Source organism: Nicotiana tomentosiformis, chromosome 12 (assembly GCF_000390325.3).
Source record: "Nicotiana tomentosiformis chromosome 12, ASM39032v3, whole genome shotgun sequence".
NCBI classification, from domain to species: Eukaryota; Viridiplantae; Streptophyta; class Magnoliopsida; order Solanales; family Solanaceae; genus Nicotiana; species Nicotiana tomentosiformis.
Window position 1 is genome coordinate 11,381,075 of NC_090823.1, and position 17,366 is coordinate 11,398,440.

The 17,366-nt window shown below is 36.6% G+C and overlaps 1 protein-coding gene across 2 annotated transcripts; it reads right to left on the reverse strand.

The window, feature by feature from the left end:
• Positions 1 to 259: 259 nt before the first annotated feature.
• LOC104116760 (inactive poly [ADP-ribose] polymerase RCD1) lies at positions 260 to 16,235 on the reverse strand. 2 transcript variants are annotated; one of them, XM_009627693.4, is made up of 8 exons: positions 16,007 to 16,235; positions 13,631 to 13,754; positions 5,673 to 6,933; positions 4,445 to 4,686; positions 3,479 to 3,570; positions 2,459 to 2,620; positions 2,225 to 2,320; positions 260 to 715 (listed from the first exon to the last, which is right to left on the reverse strand). In XM_009627693.4, exons 3-8 carry the CDS (start codon positions 6,800 to 6,802, stop codon positions 650 to 652), a joined length of 1,788 nt encoding a protein of 595 aa, XP_009625988.1. In that variant the 5' UTR covers positions 6,803 to 6,933; positions 13,631 to 13,754; positions 16,007 to 16,235; the 3' UTR covers positions 260 to 649. The 2 variants fall into 2 exon arrangements, with proteins under 2 accessions (XP_009625988.1, XP_009625987.1); XM_009627692.4 differs by lacking the exon at positions 13,631 to 13,754.
• Positions 16,236 to 17,366: the final 1,131 nt, after the last annotated feature.

The window sequence follows — 17,366 nt, forward strand, 5'->3', positions numbered from 1 at the left end:
TACTACCTGCCTCCCACAAACACAAATACCGGATAAATCTACCTACCAATACTTAGATGGGAAGAAAATACCTAAAACAAAATTTGCCTCCGATGAAACTTGAACCTAAGATCTCATAATTCTTCTCCCACTTCATTGATCACTAGGCACTTCGTAAAAGATCAAGTTCATCCACCACACCAAGAACAATGAATTACACGCAAACGAAGCTCTTCACAGATCCAATTTTTTCATGCATAGTCAACACAGAAACACCAGGTAACGCCCAATTTTCAAGCATAGTCATAACCGTTTAAGAGTACAAACAAGCAACTTCAGTATGAACTCTACAACACACTTGACACAGACGTACCACTTGCCAAAATATAAGGGAGATAGAAACCTGAAATGTGCAAGTTTTTATGCGCTCACTTCATCTATCAAATCCCAGAACTCTGTAGATTCTGGATAGGTGAAAGCTAAACGCACTTAACACATTTTCACAAAAAGTAGCAACCTATATTATGTCTAATCGAGCGCTCTTGCGCCGAAGATGAACGGGGCTACGCGATCCGACATTCAAGGAAAAAGCAACAGCGACGTCTACTCTATCCACTTGTTATATAGCTAAGAAAAAACAGCTGTTCATAGAAGCAAACACTAGAAGCCTTCACTCCAGGCAGACACTCTCCTGCTCTTGCTTTACGGGGACCAATTCCATTGATTTAGGTGGCACCTGCGAAATAGCACCAAAAGGAAGTCTTCAAAGAAAAATAAATGAAACCGAAATAATGCACTCAGTAACGTATCCAGCTCTCCAAGCAATTCTGCTTACACTATGGGACATAGAGTGTATGGGAAACTAGAAATTTCCAGTTTTAAAGTTTCTGATGTTCATATTTTAAGAAACATACAAACATCCGATGCAGTTTCTTAAATTTTCCGCAATCATATAATATATATTGTGGTTCAATGTTAGTAAAGCATCCGATGCTACGAGATGAGCAACCGTCCCTCATTACGCATCTCAATATGATGCATATCAAATATCTTAAGCCATCAATTCTTTAGAATCCTAGGGAAATCCACTCTTTTATAAGCACCATATACTTGTGCCAACAAAGATTAGAACTGAACAATTACACACGTACGCAAGTCGACCAACGACGACATTAGTGTCAAATCAGACCAACGATAGGAACTATTTATAGACGGAAAAACATCCAATATTGAGTAACCTACCACTTAAAAGTACAGAAGATATCTTTGTTCACATTGACTTCCTAATGGCTACTTAGATTCAAGAAAATTTTGTTATCATATATGCTTGTGAGACCTTAATTATGATCCCATATATTTTCGATATTTTATGATTATATAAATCTTTTGCAACTATGTTGCAGCATATTTCCTTCGACTTTTATGCACTACATCGAACTAACAAATATGCTCCATTGTTAGGCCCCCCTAATGTAATTATAACAATCGTACCTTATAATTATAAGATATAGACTATAATATGTCAAATTCAATTTAATGGTTGGTTTTTCTAATGTTGTCCATTTCATACTTTGTAAACATTTATTTTGAACAAGATAACAGGTATTTTATTAACAATGAAAGCAGTCCTTAGCACAAAGACTGCTAAGAGGAACCCGAGTCGCACGACCCCAATGCTATTGTAAACATTCAAAGCAGTAAAATTCACATAAGAGAGTTTTAAATAATGAGCCAGTGGCGACCTAGGATTTTGTGGAAGCCGGTTTAGACATAGACTACAGTCCTTAACAGCAACCAATAATAGACATCAGGGTGCATGAACCATATAACATTGGAAGCCCAACATTTGGTAAACCAGGAATAGGGATACGTCAAGACTCCGATAACATGTAATGAAAAAATGGACCTTAAGCCTTACTCAACCCACAAGCTAGCCCATAAAGTGAGGATTGAGCAAGACATACACGGAGATAACAACTTATCCCTTAACCAATGTGAAACACTTAACGTCGCCTTACGAAAAGATAAAATGTGCAAACCCAGTTGAAATTGCTACTAGTTGGACCCAAATGAACATTTTTCCAAAGATTGTGTGGAAGTCTGTCTAACCAAAATCTAACTCAACGTTTGGATAAGCAACATAGAGAAAAATTCTTAAATGGACAGGGTATGATATTATGAATGAAGCATCGACCAGCTAGCACAGCAGCTGCACCTATTTCTTTAGAAAAAGCAAAGACCATACCTTGCACTGAAGACTCGTTATTGTGGACCTTAACAAAGTATCCCCTACGATCAACCTCAACTTTCTGACAAATTCATCCCGACTTATCTTCTTGTCCTATCGATGTCAGATAAATGAAACAAGAGGAAAAATTTTCAGTTCAGTAACAATCCAGGCACAAATTAGAGAAATAAAACATTCAGCAATTGTTACTTTTTTCTGATATGCAATTTTCAGCAGATGCAATATATATACCTTGAATAACTCATAATTGCTACTAACGAGGTTCATGTCCTCTTGAGGCACTTTCCTCGAAATTGCTGCAAACAACATGGGGAATGGCATCCAAGGGGACTTTGGCATTCTTGCAGCCTTTTTCGAGGCCAACCCCAGTGAATTCTGATAGCCGTCAGTTCCCTATAAGAACACACAGTAATTGTTAGCTTTAAGGAACTCCACAAAGTTGATGAAAAGATGACCACTAAAATGAGAATGTTGCTGAAGAAGCAGAATCGCCATACTAGCACGTCATTCACTCTCCTCTATTTGGATCAAGTAAGGCTTGCTGGATGAAGTACAACTAAACAACTGTCAGGATAGGAATCAGGAAGCTGGGTTTAGAAACCAACAACTTCAGTATCAGCAATTATTGGAACTGAGTTCAAGATCTAAGTATATGTACAAAAAAACCTGCAGCAATTATTTATATACATTGTTAACATAAATAAGAGTTCTTTAAGCATGTGCATTGAAATAATAACCGTCTCCAGTAGCTTATGCAGATTCCAGGTGACAGCATGTATTCTGTAGTGGCATGCGCCAAACACTATCTCAAGTATCCAAGGTAGCAGCATGTATTCTGTAGTGGCATGCGCCACACACTATCTCAAGTATCCAAGGTAGCACTAGGGCAATGCTTATGAAGTCAATTGTGTCCCCTACAGAACTAGCATGCAATTGAGGAATATAAACAGGAGATGATTGGAGGTGCTAATATTTGCACAAACATCTTAAAGTAGGAGGCTGCCCTTATACATTTGCTTATTTTGCCAAGAAATTCACGAGGTGGTCCTTGAGTTGGAAGAACTCCCTCTGTGTTGCTCGACTCCTCTCAAAGTTTTTTCAAAATCCTAGTTTTACTGCCTCATCTGCCAAACTATTTCGCATGTGCTTCATATCCAATAAAATCCTCCAACTTACCCCATCTTTTGGTTCAATCAAAGACCAAAAACATAAATCAGCAGTCAAATTATTTATAGCTGTCAATAGACTTACCAAGTCAGTAGGAAGTGTATCTGCCGGTACCTGATTACAACAAGTACTGACAGCAGAGACATCAATTGGGCTCTCGTTTCCAACAAGATATCCTGTAAGGGCAAACATGGTAAAGATAATTCAACGGCTACATTATTTTGTAAAACAATATCTATCAAGTATTCCTCAAATTTAAAATGTCAAAAGAGAAAGGCGCATAATTTATCTGTACAACGCCAAACACAATAAAAACTGCAGTTAGAGGAAGGCAGACAAAAAAAGGCACACAAAAAAAAAAAAAAAAAAAAATTAACAGGCATTCAAGAACCTAGGCAGGTCTAAATTGCAGAACACTGAAAACCAAAAATCCCGTAACTCAATTGCCCTCAAACTTTTACAAATCAAATTCCATCCAACACTAATCAAATTTGCAGTCCCTCCCAAAATTTTAGAACATTAGAATTAGTCATATTAACCCAGCTCTCAATTCCCATCATTAACCAACATGTAGAGATTAACACATTAAGAATCAATCTTTACATGAAATATTCAGTACAATATGAACAAAAGTAGTACGTTAAATGAAAAATACAATAATGTTGGTAAAGGCAATCCTAGGAATCGTCTAAACAGGATTAACATGGACATAAAATAACAAATACAAATGCTATAACACTGATAAGCACTAACAAGTATAAAATATTTATTGTTTATTGTCCTATCACCCACAAAAATTAAGAAATGGGGATGAATTTGATGATTTCAAAAGTCGGAAGGGGCGGACGAATATTCGAACAAAGCTGGAAGGATCTTTTACTTCCTTATCTGCAAAAATGAACAACATCCGTCCCTCCCCGAGCAGCCAATAAACTGTTGGAGTATTTAAGAGACGGATTCATGAACATTTAACACGAGCTAGCTAAGGGGAATAACTTTCCTTTGACTTATGCAAACAGTAACCATAAAGGAAAGGACTTAAATTATCACCTTCAGCATCAGGAGACAACTTGAAACTGACAACATATTCTGGAAAGATATGAGTATTCATATTCATAGTCCAGACCACATAACACTTCGGATTTTCAAGATTATCAACGCCATTATCGAAATCCTCACTACTGGGATGGAACTGCTTAGATCCAGGATAAACCAATTCCATGTTTCCCATTATTACACGGCACAATATCATGTGTTGTACACCATTTTCGTCATAATCACAATACTTTGCACTGTAAAGAAATGAAAGCAACAACATCAATAAGCTTCATAATGAGAACAAACAAATCGACAAAAAGGAAAATACGATCATGGCAGGTCAGCCACAAAAGGCATAAACTTCAAAGCATCAAAAGAGAAGCGACCAACTATAACAAGCTCCTTTACGCATCAAAAGACATCTTATCAAATCTCACAAGACGACTAGAACAAGTGAAATTTCAAGACACAAAATAATAACACACAAGACTAGCATAGCATATCATCAAACATTCCACATGAAATTCCTCTACAACAACATGAAACTAGTAAACCCAGAGTTATATCAACGCATAACACAGGTCAATATTTGCATCTTTTAAAAGCGACTTATGTCATTACTCATTTGACAAGCACTAAGGAATCAATTCATGGAGCTTCTTAGGAAACTACCGTGAAAGGTCGTAAAAGCTGTGACAAGACCCAAAAAAATCTAGTATTTGAACCTGGATACCAGCAATAGAGATCAACTTGGCAATGCAATCAAACAATCCTACAGGAAACAGTCAGGTACCATACCGGAAGAAAAAAACAGAAAGCAGTAACTGCCACTTTCAAACTTGATTCATATTCCTATCACTGATGATATACACTGGGGAAAATTATAAATTGAGTAAACAAAAAATGAAATCAATATGCATTAGACTGGTCCTACTTTTCCAGATCTGAATCTGTATAGCATTTTAGAGACATACAGCACGACAAGCATTCAGTCTGTTTTACCAGCAAAATTATAGGGAAGATTCAGATTACCCCAAACCTTGAGGTTTGAATGTTGCCACTACCCCACTGTTCTCATAAAAAAGTTCACAGCTTTGGCCATGTTGCTCGAAAACCTATATGCTCTACCGACCGAAAATCATTATTTCTAAAATGCACCTGTATGTGTCTTCTTGCAACTTTGGCCATGTTGCTCGAAAATTCAGTTGATTGAAAAAAGCAAAAGAGGAAACAACACTACCTGATCTCAGTACAGTTAGCAGGGAAAAGATGAACACCAACGCCATATCTGGACTTGGATTTGGATAGATCATAATTAGCAAGCCCATATTTCATAATACTCGTAATCATTCCTTTAGAAGAAGGAAGCCAAGCACAACTAAGACTGGCACCCCCACGCTGCTTCTTCGTAATTTCCACCTGCTTTTGAAAGAGTTCCCTTCGAACTTCCATGAAAGTACTTGAAACACGATGTAATTCAAATATCTTTGCACCAGAAGGTGAATTGATACCCTTGAGAAATATCTCACCCACAACATCTGGGTCCAGATATTCCCACTTGCAGCCCGCAGCATATTCCACCAATTGATGATTTTCCGCGGAGTCATCCTTGGATTTCGTATCTGAGACTCTGACACAATTAACACCAACTTCTGCAGTGCAATTTTTTGCTGCAGGTTTGTGACATAAGTTAACTTGCTTAACAATAGCATTGGACTCTCCACTAGATTCCTTCAAACTTGACATATCCGCTCCATTAATTTCAATCTCCAGCTGCATCTCCAGATCATTGGATCCCTCTGTCTCAGAATCTACCTCTATGGAGTCCTTGTGTTCACTGTGACAACACTCATGCAGTTCATCACAATTAGCAAATAATTCCGGGAAAAAGCAATTGCCTGCTTCATCAATCCATGCAATAGGTTGTTGCAGACCTGACTTCAGGTCCAACCGCAACATATGGAAGAAATCAAGCACAAATTTTTTACCATTGAACTCCACCTCTGTCACTGATTTCTTTATCCGGAGATTTTTCTTAGCCATTGTAACAATGTTCTCAGGGAAATCAGTCCACTGACCCTTCTGATAGTACATCAAACGTTGTGGAAGCCCACTTTTCCTGAAATTGAGATAATATCTACGCAAAGATTCTCTTGGGTGAAACGCACAACCACCACACGTGCTGTTTGATCCATTAAGCTTCCTCCGCTTTCCAAGAGGGCGGATGGATGAGTTCAGCGAGGATCGGACTGGAAATATCATGTGGGTAGCCCCGGAGAGATGGGTCTCGCATCGAGCCACCCGTTTTCTCTTCAAGTCAACAACAATGTTTTGGCTCCTATCCAATACCTTTCCGTATTTTGTTTCCATTTCTACCTACAGGATCAATCCCTATCCGCTGGTTTAAAGCCAAAGGTTCAAAGATAACAGTTATATACAACTCGGTCTTGGTTCTGCCTCAGAGAGACCACGCGCATGCCATTGGTTGAGTTTGATAAACCCTGACAAAATAGTGAGACATCATCAATAACAGGATCATAGGTTAAATAATAGGTCGCGCATCACTATTTCTAGAATACCACAAACTAATCATCGCATACAAGTCCACTAGGAAAACCGAATATAAACTGTCAGTCCAACCATCTAAAAGCTGACAAGCTGGCACTGGGATGAGTACATGTATGAGCTGAAACTACTCCGCAATATTGGTACTTCAGTCATTCGACTAGCATATGGAGCCCGCTAAGATAATTATCCATGATCACAAAAGGGTTGCAAGTTGTAATCCTTTAAGGAAAAGTTTCTAGCATTAGTCTACATCAGTAACAATCAGCACTTTAACAGAAAGAAGCATACAAATATAGAGTCTATCCACCTGCAAAATTTGTAAGAACCACAGAAAAGTACAATACCAAAAACTCCAGTGAGGACCAAGAGAACTACAGGAGTAAGCCATCACACAGGAAACATTCAAACTTTGAAAGATTAAGCTGAAAATGCATAATGCCGAGAAATCAACATACATTCAAAGCTCAAGATAGAGCTTGAGACAGAGGCGGACCATTATCCACTGAATTTCAAACCGTTTGCCACTGCCCTCGGAAATTTCTAGTTTATCAGCAAAAACATAGAGCTTGAGAACGCCAATTTGGATTTTTAATACGACTTGATTCATCTTGTTTTCTTAAGAGTAAAGTCGAGATCCAACGTTTTGAGATCAGGTTGAAGGTCTAAATATGGATCAGTCCCCAAAGGGAAAATGAAACAAAATCCTTAGAAGGCCACAGGCAAGTGCCGTTCCCAAGGTTTCTAGCATACTAGACACAATTGTTTCCTCGAAAAACAGTCAAACAAGATGCTCTATATGGTACCACATACCAGATAATGTTAGATCCACAAAACCAAGAAAATGCTGGCAGTTTTTTCCTTGAGAAGAGCTTCGATATTGCACCAACCCAAACAATTATAAGCACACATGGAAAACAATTGCCATCTTATCATCAAATAGTAGACATTGGATCACATTCATCACAATTCATAACAAAAGGAACATACTCCCAACAAAATGTCTTGTTGTATTGATGCAACTATCTCACATTATTAGGAAGATAGTGCTTGGGCCCCTCATCAGAAGGGACATCCAAGACTGGAAGTTAAATGATCTGCTGGGTTTGCTCGACAAATTTCAGGTGCTAACGTCAACTCCCAGGTGCAAGATAGGTTGGAATGGGGTGAATCAAAAGAGAGAACCTAGCATGCTCCAACAAGGAACTGATCATCAAATGGCCATGGAAGCTTATATGAAAAACCAAACTACCTACTCCCTCCGTTCATTTTTACTTGTCCATTACACCAAAAATACATGTCCACTTTTACTTGTCCATTACACCAAAAATACACTTTCACTTTTACTTGTCCATTTTACCAAATCAATAGAAAGACAATCTTCGTTTCATATTTTACCCTTATCATTAACTACTCATTCCTCAAATCATTTCTCAATACTTTTTTAAATACTATCATTATTAGGGGTTATATGATAAAATATATACTACAATTATTATTTCTTAAGGGGCATGTAAAGTCAAAATCAAAAGTGGACAACTAAACGTGGACCCGAGTACAAAAGTAGCTAGGTTTATCTGGACAACCTTGTATGAAGCTTGTCTTACTCAAGACAATCTTAGGAGCATATCGACTGTGAATAGATGTTATATGTGCCAAATGGAGTCTAAGAGTGTAAGGCATTTTTTCTGCACTGTTAAGTAGCAGCTGAAATTTGGAGTGTTTTTTTTTTTCAGTTTTTGGAATTGCTTGGGTCATGTCAACAGTATCAAGGAAGCTTATGAGAGCTGGTGCTCAGGAAGAGTTGGGCAATCAGTCAAAAAAATTTGGCAAATAGTTCTTGGTGCTATTTTGTGGAGTATTAAAGGAATCATAAATATTTTGATGGGATTTCAACTCCGATACCACTCGTTTTTTTTGGTTAGCATCCGATACCATACTCTTAAAGCCACTTCTTTAATTAATAATTTATTTAGTTGGTTCAGTCAGGCCCATGTAACTAGTGTTGAACTTTTTCTGAATTTTATCTGTTCCTTAGTTGTCCAGTTTGTTTTGGTATGAGCAGACGCTCCCTTTCCGTAGTAATTTTTGTTATGCATCTTCTTAATGTCATTTAGTAAAACTCTCTAACTTCATCCAAAAAAAAAGAGGAAAAACTAAATAAGTGTGCAAGAAAGGGGCTCTTTTTGATAATATCATTTGTATTTTGCTGCAAAGACAATTTTGGTCCTCATAAACACGAGCAAAGATAGCCTTAGGAAAAATATAAAACGAAAATATGCAGCAAATATCTTGATCCTCTAATGGTTAATCTTTCTATATTAGTATACCTCAAACTTTAAACATGCTTAAAATTATTAAATGAGAAGACAATTAACCCTATCAGCCACCAAGGCTTAGTTCAAGTGGCAAAGATTGAGGGACTATCACAGCTCAGAACCTTACGTCATGCTAACTAAGATTGGCACCTGAGTGGAGAAGGGTAGAGGAGGGGGCCATTATCCCCGAGTATCAAAAGTAATCTTTGGTCCCAAGGGTTGGCTCCAAACAGATTTCTCAATCATAAAAAACAACTAAGCGCATTACCCACATCGAATTCAAATTGGAGAGATGACTCATTTCACAACCCATTTTTTTTTATAATTGTGATGTCCGTACCAGCTTGCTCGCACCTCGACTAATTCCACAGGGTACCTGCTACCTTCCACCACCATAGGTATCGGGTAACTCTGTCCACCAAGGCTTGGACAGATGGAAAGAAATCACCTAGTGTGTTTGCCTCCGCTCGGATTTAAATTTGAGACCTCATAGAGTTCTCAACCCACTTCATTGACCACTAAGACAAATCCTTGGGTGCTTTCACAACCCATTTTTACTCATGTTACTATCGATTTTTCCATATAGCAAAAGATCAATCATGTTGTTTGAGATGTTGTTTGAGAGACAAACACATTGACACATCGCACATGGTATGTTTATGGGAAGGTGTTAATCAAAGGGTGGTAAATATTTTAATGGTCATCACTTCCAACGTACATCTACCATCAGTATTTTGAAGCAAATATGGTGCCCGCAATGCGCTATTATGTGGACCCTTTTTTTTGGATAAGTTGAAGAGTTACATTATAGGACACCTAGATGGTGTAGGATGTAAAGATTGCAAGATTAATATTAAGCATTACATAAAACTAATTATGTTATATATACGCTAATCCTTCCCAAAATCCTAACCATCTATCTATACAAGCAGGCATCTCCACTATACACAACAAGAACAAAAATAAAAATAACTTTTGACCGATCCAACAAGCTCCCAACTCCAAGAAATTGCTCTTATTATTTATAATAACCAAAAAGGTGTAAAAATGTGTTCTTTCATAACTTTTTCTCCCTTCATCCGTATTGTTGCTCCTCGAGCGGGGGCCAAAATTTCCGTCGTTCTTTCGGTAGAACCTAAATGTTGTCCGAAAGACCTCGCACATACAACACCAACTAAACTAAAATGCATCTGCTTCTTGAATAGTGATGTTCCTAGGGCCTTACCACGTGGAAAAAATCAACGCTTGATGCTTTAGATTCCACTGAGACTTATGTACAGGTACAACTATTCTTTCCCCGAGTCTTGAAGAGGTATCTTTTATGTCGTGAATTGTGCGCTTACTATAAAGAAGAGTGCGCTACGTCTCGCTTTTTGATTCAAGCCCATGAAACTTGTCAATTTTTTTGTGTTCTTCGCTTTTAAAAACACCAATAGGACAAAAACTTATTACAGAGGTACTACACCATTTGAAGATACCTAATAAAATGAAAGATGTTAGACGCTTATGAGACCAAAACTACCATACGGAGTGAATGTTGGGGCGCCAAGAGTTGAGTACAACTAGTACCCACAAGATAAATATATCAAACAAGTATATCAAATTAGAAATGATCAAATCAACCAAAAGGTGTAGAATCTCTCCTACATTACATGAAACACCAAAAAGCACTGGTCTAAATACAAGAAACTACGGTCATTGAAGGTGTTAAAAGGAAACGAGACAAATTTGCGTAGTATGGAGCTGGAAAAATTAAATTTGACGCCGATTCATATATATTACCCTAACAAATTTGAGATTTGGTCTAGTTGATTGATCACTAGCCAATGAAGTGCAGGACAATAATCTAGTTCTCCAGAAAGGCATTCTAAATGGCCTTTTTTGAGTAACAAGTTTTTGCATAATGACGTTTCAAAAGGTTTTAGTGATATTTACAACTAATTAACATTGTGAGAAGTAGTGTTGGGGAAAGCAAGTGCTTCAGCACTTTTAGCGTGAAGCGAAGCGAGGCGATGGGACGTCGGTTTTTGAGTCCAATGTTAGGCGGGTTAAAGGAAGCGCTCACTTATTAGCTTAGTAGAAGTGTGAAGTGACGAAGACCCAAAGCGAGCGCTTCGTTAAAAAACGACAATTTTAGAAGAACAAAGAAAGTTCGGGACTCTTTTTTAAAAAAATAAAAATAAAGGAGAATGATAGTCCAGGTTGGGACTATTTCAAAAGAAGTCAATCCTTTGGGTCCGAAGTTGGCAATTGCTTCTTGCTAAAGAACTACTCCCTCCGTTCCAATTTATGTGAACTTGTTTGACTGAACACGGAGTTAAAGAAAAAATGACGACTTTTGAAATTTGTGATCCTAAACAAGTCAAAAAGAGCCCAGAGTATTTGGGTGGTTATAAAAGTTTCTTATTAAGGGTACAATTGTAAGTTTAAGCTAAATTATTACCAAGTTTAGAAAGGGGTCATTCTTTTTGGACCGGACCAAAAAGGAAATAGGTTCACATAAACTGGAACAAAGGGAGTATCAACTTTTTGAGTCTGAGGAAAAGTGGGTTGTAGGAAGCGCTCGCTTCTTAGGCAGAGCATGAAGCGATGAAGATGCGAGGCGAGCGCTTCTTTAAAAAGCGACAATTTTAGAAAGGAAAAAAAAGAAGTCGATATGACTCTTTTAACAAAAAAATAAGGAGAGTCCAGATTGGGACTATTGGACTATTTCAGAACAAGTCGCTCATTTGGGTTCGAAATTGGCTGTCGATTCTTGCTAAGCTATCGACTTTTTGAGTCTAAGGCGAAGCGGGGTGAAGGAAGCACTCGCTTCTTAGGCGGAAGCGCTCAGCGTGAAGCAATGACGACGCAAGGCGAGCGCTTCTTTAAAAGGGATAATTTAAGAAGAAAAAAGGAAGTTGGTGACTCTTTTTTAAGAATAAAATAAAGGAGAAGAAGAGTTCAGGTTGGGACTAGAAGTCGTAATTTGGGTTCAAAATTGGCTGCCGCTTCTTGCTAAAAAAGTATCAACTCCAGGTTCTTCTTCCCTCTTCCCTCCTCCCTCCTCCCTCCTCCCTCCTCCCTCCTCCCTCGCTATGGTATTCGATATGGGGATTTTAATTTTTTTTCCAGTTACATTTGGCAGCTTATTTTAAAAAAAATTATTTTCTTATTTTCCCTTTTCTCTGTATCTCTCTATTTTTTATTTCTGTTTTTGAGCCGGTAGCTTCTATTTTTTAAATTATTACTAAAGGCTAATGACTTCTTCTATTTTATCCATTTTTAATATGAATAACTGTTGATCCACTTATATTTTGGTTTAAAATAAAAAATATATATTATTTTTGTTAGAATTCTGGTTTATTTAGTTATTATATTTATTTGAGCAATGTTCATTTTAATATTATTTTGAAATTGCACCTCACTTCAATAAAGCGAGCACCTTGCTTCACGCTTTAAGCGAGGCGGGCCCTTGTCGCTTTTTTCCGCTTCACGCTTTCAAAATCACTGGTGACAAGACAGCATTTCAGGGCTCTACAATACCTTTACATACACTCATCTAACAACCTTGCAGCTTAGGTTGTAGCAATGCTGCTCTTGCCATTTCATTTAGTTTTTTTTTTGAGTTACTCACAACACGAAAATTATATCAGTATGAAGTTCAGTATTACTTTATCCTTCATTTAGTTGTTTGCACCTTTATTTTTGTTGTAAGTAAATTTTATACCGATGTCCTGGTACAATTGTATACAACATTCAATGTGGAGTGACAATCCAAGAATTTGGATAGAGCTAGTAAAATAACAAAACTACCCTTCTGCCGAAGCCTTTCCCAAGGATCATAAAAAGCATCAACAATTTAATACATCCTAAATTATTAATCTTATATGTCCTAATAACTTCTATTCATATTTCCCAAAAACTTCTGTTTGTATATTCAAATTTTCAAATAACACGTGCACATTTATGCATCGCTTTAACTTTAATATATTACTCTAAATTCAAGATTTAATTAGTAAATTAAAATATGAAATGGGAAACAAAGGAGCTTAACAACTAATATAGGTAAAGAAAAAGAGAGAAGTCGTGCTAATTTTAAAGGAGTGATATCTGACCTTATTCTTACATTCCAATAGATTAGTGATTGTGTATGAAACAACTACATGTCAATAACTAAACAATAATTATTAAAACTAGAAAGCATTTTGTGTATGATATACTTAGCTAGAGAATGTCATCTTTTCATGATACAAAGGAGAAATACGCAAAAGGAATAAAAGCAACGTCAATTAAAAATACATATATAAAGAAAATAGGAGAAAGCGAAGAGTACCTCCTCAAAGAATTAGTTGAATCCACTGACAAGTTGATGTATTGAAGTGCAGACTCGTCATAGTTAGATCGAGATCGTTTGGAATGTGAATTATTTGCATGGTATAGTTCGAGAAAATTACTTCCTTAATTCACCAAATAAGGTAGATGATTGTCAAACACATAAGATATTATACTAGTGAGTACACATTTTACGCATTTAAACTTTACATGTAAGAGGTCTATAATTGTTCCTTGGTGTCTACTTGTGTTAGAGGGTTGGATGGGTTGAGTTAAATACAATTACACATAAATACCACGGCCTTGGGCAAGATTTCAGAAGTAAAATAAGCTCAAGTGCCGATAAACAATCCCTTATCACCCAATGCATTCCTTCAACTATTACTAAAACGTGGGGAAGGTTCAAATTATCCTCTTGAATTTCTAAATATATAGATATCTCACCTACAATCTTCTTTGATCATCATGTCCTAAAAATAATAAACTAAAATTGGATCGTAACACGTCTATGATCTTAAACCTTCGTCTCTACTCATTTTTGTTAGAAAAGTACCACGCTCGAACTCTTGACATAATGGCATGAAGAGGATTCTTCCAACCAATATAAACAAGAACAACTGATAACATTCATCTTTGCTCATAAACTTCCAAATCCCCACCACGGTGAATCAATTAAAAAATATCCATAAATGCTACCAATGAAGTTAGACGAGGGAGAAGTCTGGAGAGGACCTTGTACCACGCTAAAAAGTACAACATACCTCCGTCGACATGCAGGCACCATTTGTTTTTAAGAAACCTTTAACATGCATAATATCTAATATCTTGATTTAAGTACAAATAGGTACAAACTTTATATTTTGGCACATTGGATTCATCTCCATGATATATGTCTTTGTCTTGAAGTTTTGGCATGTGATCGTTTCTTCTAAAGAAACCAAAATTTATTAATAAGAACCAATAGGTATGTCACCAAATACACCCTAATGAAATATCCCAAAATGTAAAATCAACACCAAATAATTCCAAAAAATAGACACTACCCACCAAACATTCCACCATTTTGGGAATAAATATGATCAATACAGCAGCATCTTGACTCCCAAGAAATACACTAAGAAAATCACTATCCTAAATACTAAATTTTAGAGTCCGAAAGCTAATGCTGAAACCTTAGTGTGAAGAAATTGAACCTAAAGGACATAGGCAAAAACATAATGACCATAATCTGAACATATGCATGCAAAAGTGTAGGAAATGCGACGAAATTACATAACATCACCCGTGATGACCTAGCCCTCGGAGACCCCTTTACAAACTATACAAGCTTTTTCCAAAGCATACGGCTTTCTGGATGTAGATGATGATATCTATACAGATGGTGTAGATTCAAAAATTCAAGTTCTCTCCGGTCCTTTACTAATACATTCCCGCCTTGTTGGGCAAGTTCACTTCATTTCCCATCCAAAAAGTCACAAAAAGGCTTCTTGGGGGTGTAGGTGGCATTTTCGGCCAAGGCAGGATGTGAAGTATTTGACAAGAGTGGGTTGCTCTAGTGGTGAGCACCCTCCACTTCCAACCAAGAGGTTGTGAGTTCGAGTCACCCCAAGAGCAAGGTGGGGAGTTCTTGGATGGAGGGAACCGAGGGTCTATCGGAAACAGCCTCTCTACCTCAGGGTAGGGGTAAGTTCTGCGTACACACTACCCTCCCCAGACTCCACTAGTGGGATTATACTGGGTGGTTGTTGTTGTTGTTTGCAGGATGTGAAGTATTTGTTGAAAACTTCTTGGTTATAAACAAAAGATCATCATGAATGATGATCTACCACAACATGCCCAAAAGTGCGTCCGAGTACAGTTCTTAATCGATATCAGCAATAAAAGCTAAAGGAACTAACGCCCCAATGACATAAACTCCAACACACAATAAGTAAAACAGATTTTTTAATTCAATATAATGTTAAAAGAACGTCGTAAGTTACTAAACATCTAAACCAATTCATCAATTTAAAAAAAGCTAAAACTTTATATTCTCAATGCCATTTAGATGAAAATATTCCATTTTCAGGAACATGAATGATCATTCACCAGTTTGTTCGACAAATTACAAGTGCTCAGTAGCCAATCACGACTACGATAAACGAAATAACAGAGCCTTCACCTTTAACACCATAAAACATCATATATTCACTACTAACAATAAAACACAATGTATTCTAACATCCACACACATATATTAGATATAATAACATTAAACAAGACAAACACACACACACACAACAACAACAAAAAATGCATGTATCGTATATGAAATAAAGACGAGAATACTTCAAAAAAAAACTGAATTTTCACACAGATCAAAGATCGAGGGATTTACATAAAGATGAAAGAAGTCGACGAATGAATTTTGCCTCCTCCGATTTCCTCCTTCTCCAGGGAATGGTGGCGTCAAACCCTAAGTCGGCCCAAAGATTTACCAAGTTCCTTTTCTTCTTTGTATCTGGAGAGAATAAAATAATGAGTGGACTAATATGCCCCCAAAGGTACAGATCTCCTTTAGACCGACTATGATATTTCGGTTATTTTAGGAATTAAAAAAGGGTAATGTCGGTAACGAATACGGGTAGATGGTGTAGTGCAATGAATCGGGCCCCTTTTTGGCCCGAAGTACAGGCCCGAGCCCGAGATATGACCGTTACTTTCACCGACTCAACGGGTGATATTGGATGAGCGTGTTACTGAATGATTTAAATGTGGGACCCATTCATTATGTGTTTTCAAAGGATAAGACGAAGCTAATTTATTTATTATTTTTATTTTTATTTTAAAATCATTAGGTGGGGATTGGGGAAGTAAGATGATAATGTCTATATTATTCGAACTATTTTATTTTAAACTTTATAAAATTATATTCACTATAAGTATTTCGTTTTGGGTTTTCGGTTCTTTAACTATCGTTTCTCTTTTACTCATACAAAATAAAAAGATAAAAGAAATTTGATTTGTGAGGATAGCGAAAAATAAATACCAAAATAACAAATTTTCTATTTAGAATCTTAAACAATGTGGTTGTCATGAATTCACTATGTTTAATTAAACTATCTATAGCTAAACGAACTATGATTTGCCTACTTAGGAAAAATGATTGACATAATTTTACATTAGAGAATAGCCGAATCTATTCAAGTTTCGATACATTATATTTACTCATAAATTCATAATTGTGTGTTAGTAGGTACAAAATATAATTGTGTTTATCATTCTTTTATGACAATAGATGTAAATCTAATATATGTATATATGTTCTTAAAAAATCTACAACAATTATATATAGTTTGGGTTGAATGTAGTGAGTATGCTTTTCTTTACTCCCATTAACCGAAGGACATGAAAGTAAATTAAAGACAAGAAAAAAGCTAAATAATTTAGTGTTGCTTTATGTTTTTCATGATAACGTTGCAAGTAAACTCAACAATTTAGTGTTATTTTATATTTTTCGTAATAACGTTGCAAGCGTACCCTTCAAGTGAGATCTCAAAACTATCAAACTTCATCATACACAAAGTCAGGTATAAATTCAACGTGTTAAATTTCAAGTTGAGTTAATAGCAACATCATTATATTAGTCCAATGATAGATCATCTACGTCATTTCAATATTAGCAACTCAAATACAACACACAAAAAAAATCAACTATATTTTATGTCACATAAAGTGTTTGTAATTAGGCAATGGAA

Bases quoted from the DNA above. Each gene is read 5' to 3' on its own strand.
- LOC104116760 (XM_009627692.4), bottom strand. From the start codon at position 6,802: ATGGAAACAAAATACGGAAAGGTATTGGATAGGAGCCAAAACATTGTT. The intron at 4,687-5,672 runs GTAGTGTTGTTT...ATTTCTTTACAG, and splicing joins GCTAACTGTACTGAGATCAG to TGCAAAGTATTGTGATTATG. The intron at 2,621-3,478 runs GTAAGTCTATTG...GTGTTCTTATAG, and splicing joins ATACACTTCCTACTGACTTG to GGAACTGACGGCTATCAGAA.